This window comes from Pelmatolapia mariae, linkage group LG5 (assembly GCF_036321145.2).
Source record: "Pelmatolapia mariae isolate MD_Pm_ZW linkage group LG5, Pm_UMD_F_2, whole genome shotgun sequence".
Taxonomy (NCBI): domain Eukaryota; kingdom Metazoa; phylum Chordata; class Actinopteri; order Cichliformes; family Cichlidae; genus Pelmatolapia; species Pelmatolapia mariae.
In genome coordinates this window covers 6,934,856-6,938,481 of record NC_086231.1, presented here as the reverse complement: position 1 = coordinate 6,938,481, position 3,626 = coordinate 6,934,856, and the positions used below count along the sequence as shown (strand labels likewise).

General features: G+C 40.1%; 1 protein-coding gene across 1 annotated transcript; it reads left to right on the top strand.

Annotated features, from left to right (window-relative positions):
- Positions 1-2,325, top strand: LOC134627650 (elastase-1-like). The gene is made up of 7 exons (XM_063473935.1): positions 1-40; positions 153-250; positions 343-443; positions 645-770; positions 965-1,101; positions 1,283-1,425; positions 2,161-2,325. Exons 1-7 carry the CDS (start codon positions 1-3, stop codon positions 2,323-2,325), a joined length of 810 nt encoding a protein of 269 aa, XP_063330005.1.
- Positions 2,326-3,626: the final 1,301 nt, after the last annotated feature.

The following is a 3,626-nucleotide window of genomic DNA, read 5'->3' as shown; positions in this document are numbered from 1 at the left end:
ATGTTCAGGTTTCTTGTGCTGACCTCCCTTGCAGCCCTTGGTAAGAACTGTCTTCTTCTCCTTTGACATTTTTGGAAAAAACAAGAATCTTTTCAATCACTTGAACACTTGATGGCAGACTGTTGTACTTCCCACATCTCTACTTTGTCTAGTGCTGGCTGAGCCTCAGCCCAGGTTTCTGGAGGATGATCGTACACAGGAGAGAGTGGTGGGTGGTGAGGTGGCCAGACCCCACTCCTGGCCCTGGCAGGTACTTGATGCTTTACAAATACAAGTCCAAAAATGCAAATCAAAACAGAATGCAGGGATTTTCAGATTTCGTAAACCCATATTTTATTCCAGATAGGTCTTCAGTACCTATCTGGAGGCTCCTACTACCACACCTGTGGAGGGACCCTGATCAGGAGAGGATGGGTCATGACTGCTGCTCACTGTGTGGACACGTGCGTGTTACACAGGATATTCTTATGACTTAACTACATCAAAAAATCTTGGCTTTACATTTTTCTTATTGCATATTGCATATCAGTCTTCTATTTAATAAACTAGCAAAAAAACTACATCGTTTCTTTGTGAACTGATTTATTATTGTTATTGATTTATTAAAATATAATTAAAGAGATGTAAATTTTATCTTCCCACAGCGCCAGAACCTGGCGTGTTGTTCTTGGGGATCATGACATCTATACCAATGAGGGCACAGAGCAGTACATGACCGTGAGTCAGGTCTACGTCCACCCCAGTTGGAACTCCAACAATGTTGCAGGCGGGTTAGTGATATCATGATCTGACACACATTTGCATGCACAAATTTCATATATATATGGTGTGCATATATTTTTCAAGTAAAATCTTTAAAATGGGCAAATTGGGGCATATTTATTCTGTATCCTTAAAGACTTAATATTTTAAAAGATGAACAAAACGTGTTATTCATTGAAGTGACTTTGTGCTGGTCTCTCAGGTATGACATTGCCCTTCTGCGTCTGACATCTGATGCTACTCTCAATAACTACGTCCAGCTCGGCGCTCTGCCTCCTGCTAACCAGGTTTTGCCTAACAACAACTCCTGCTATATCAGTGGATGGGGTCGCACCCAGAGTGAGTCTGACATAAGGATATCATGCATTTACACTATACAGTAAATTATTCGGTGCAGTGCTAGCATACATGGGAAAGCAATCTGTAAGAACCATAAAGTTAAGAGAGGTTTTTTTTCACCCAGTTTTTTTTTCAAGACACAGTTGTATTGTGAGTCTTTTTTCTGTACTGCTGTACACAGCTGGAGGTCAGATCTCCGCCCAGCTGAAGCAAGCCTATCTGCCTGTTGTTGACTACAATACCTGCTCCAGCAGCGGATGGTGGGGGAGCACAGTAAAGACCACCATGGTTTGTGCTGGTGGTGGCAGCAATTCTGGCTGTCAGGTGAGCCAAGAGCATTATGAAGTATTTTAGGCCAGAGTGATTGTTTCATGCCTTTTACTTAGCAACACTTTGTTGTTTAAAGTGCAATATCCAGGAGTGTTAAGTTGGTAATACATAAATAATTTATTAAGTCTTTTGAATCAGTAATAAACCATCAGCAAGAAAAAATAGGTTTGCTATGTGGTTAATAACCTTTTAGGGTTGAGATGAGTTAAAATCTAGAACTTCATTATTAGCTACCAACAAAGATGAACACTGTCTTTATTCATTGTAATATTTAACAAACGTTGAACCTTGTTTTTTTAAGCTCTTTAGCAAACCGGTGTGTCAGCCCTAAAAAATGTTTGGGTATAAACAGACAGGAAGAAACGCTGGAAAGAAGTTGTCCTATTTCAGTCCCATGTCACTGTAACAGAGTGACATTTAATGTCTCCCACTGAGTTGGGAGCTGACCCCTTCCTGTCAAGGAAGATATTTTGGGGGGCACATGTGGGATTACTTGCTGCTTCAGCAGGGCATAAGTCACTTACAATAATTCAAGCAAGTGCTTAAGCTGCACAAAGTGCATGTTGTAAACGTGTGTTCTGCACAAACTTGCTTTAGGCTGACTGAGATGTTAGCTGGATATTGGAGGTTGGGAAGTAGTTAAGTGCACTGGCAAATTTGCTCTTGACTTTGCCCAAAATGCATAAATGAATTTTTTTGTTTGTCTGTGATGTAACCTTTCGAATGCAGGGTGACTCTGGTGGCCCCCTGAACTGCAGTGTTGGTGGCCAGTATGTTGTCCATGGTGTGACCAGCTTTGTGTCCTCCTCGGGCTGCAATGCCTACCAGAAGCCTACTGTCTTCACCCGCGTCTCTGCTTACATCAGCTGGATGAACAGTGTTAGTATTTTATAACCATTAATATAGATCACAGCATTTTAAAACATTCAAACACTGTGTTTGAGTTACTGTGTGTGGTAGTGTTTTATTAGTTTCACTAATGCAGTAAATAAATATTTTATAGTTAATTTAATCCATTCAGTTCTTACAAATATTTTTGCAGCATTTTGTGCAGGTTGATTGTTGTGGTAATCATGTAATGATTCATTTGTCCTTGCTTTGCCAGATCATGGGTTGAGAAGAGTGATCATCTCCATGGAAACACTCTGGATTCACCTCAGTTTCTTACTCCATCAGAATAAAATGTCCTTCAATGCACATGTGCCTCACTTTGTTTTTTGTTTTTGCTTCTTTGTGCTTTTTTTCTTAGTGTTGCATATAAAGCAGCTGTCCCCAACCCCCGGGCCTTGGACCGGTACCGGTCCGTGAGTCGTTTGGTACCGGGCCGCGCGAGTTGAGACGCGGGTGTGAAATGTATGGTTTTCAGGGTTTTTATCGGTTTTCAGCGTTATTTTGTTATCGTTTTTATCGTTAACTCGGTTTTCCTGGGTCTTTTCACGTGTGTTATGAATAAATCTTCTTTTTTTCGGTACCGGTACTAGTTTTATTTTGTTGTATTTATCCGCGACACCTTAAAGGCCAGTCCGTGAAAATATTGTCGGGCATAAACCGGTCCGCGGCGCAAAAAAGGTTGGGGACCGCTGATATAAAGGATTTGGCCATTAAAGTGTTTAAAAGCATTAGTAATTTGAGGTAAAGTAAAATATCTGAAACACATAATCTATTGAGTCTATTGAGGCAGCAGTTCTAAGAAAATTCACACAAGTTTTTCTTTTGTGTCATGGCCATTTGCTGCTGCTAAATTGATTTTAACAACACTTTAACAATTACACTATCACCACCAGCAGAGATCGTTACTGTTAGTGAGGAGGTAGTATAACATTAGCGATTCAAATATTTGGGGGGAAAAAACAAATTTGTTTTAGGAAGAAAGCAGCTAATGGCTGCCCAAATACTCTTTCTCTATTATTATGTTTATTGTTTTTATTGTGTCTCTTTGTCATCATATGACGAAGACAAACAGTAATATATTTTAAAGATAGGTTTCACCTGCGGCATACCATAGATGTTATTCGAATCGGCGCAAAGATACAGCTCTGATTTTTGAACTTCCTGGTCACCTAGGGTTTTTCCGCATGAATGATTTGTGTGCATTTATCTGTATCTCCTGGGTGTTTCACTTTCCCTTCATATTTTTTGTTAGATTAACTGATTGTGATTTTAAATTGCCCATTGGTGTGGATGCATGTCTCAGT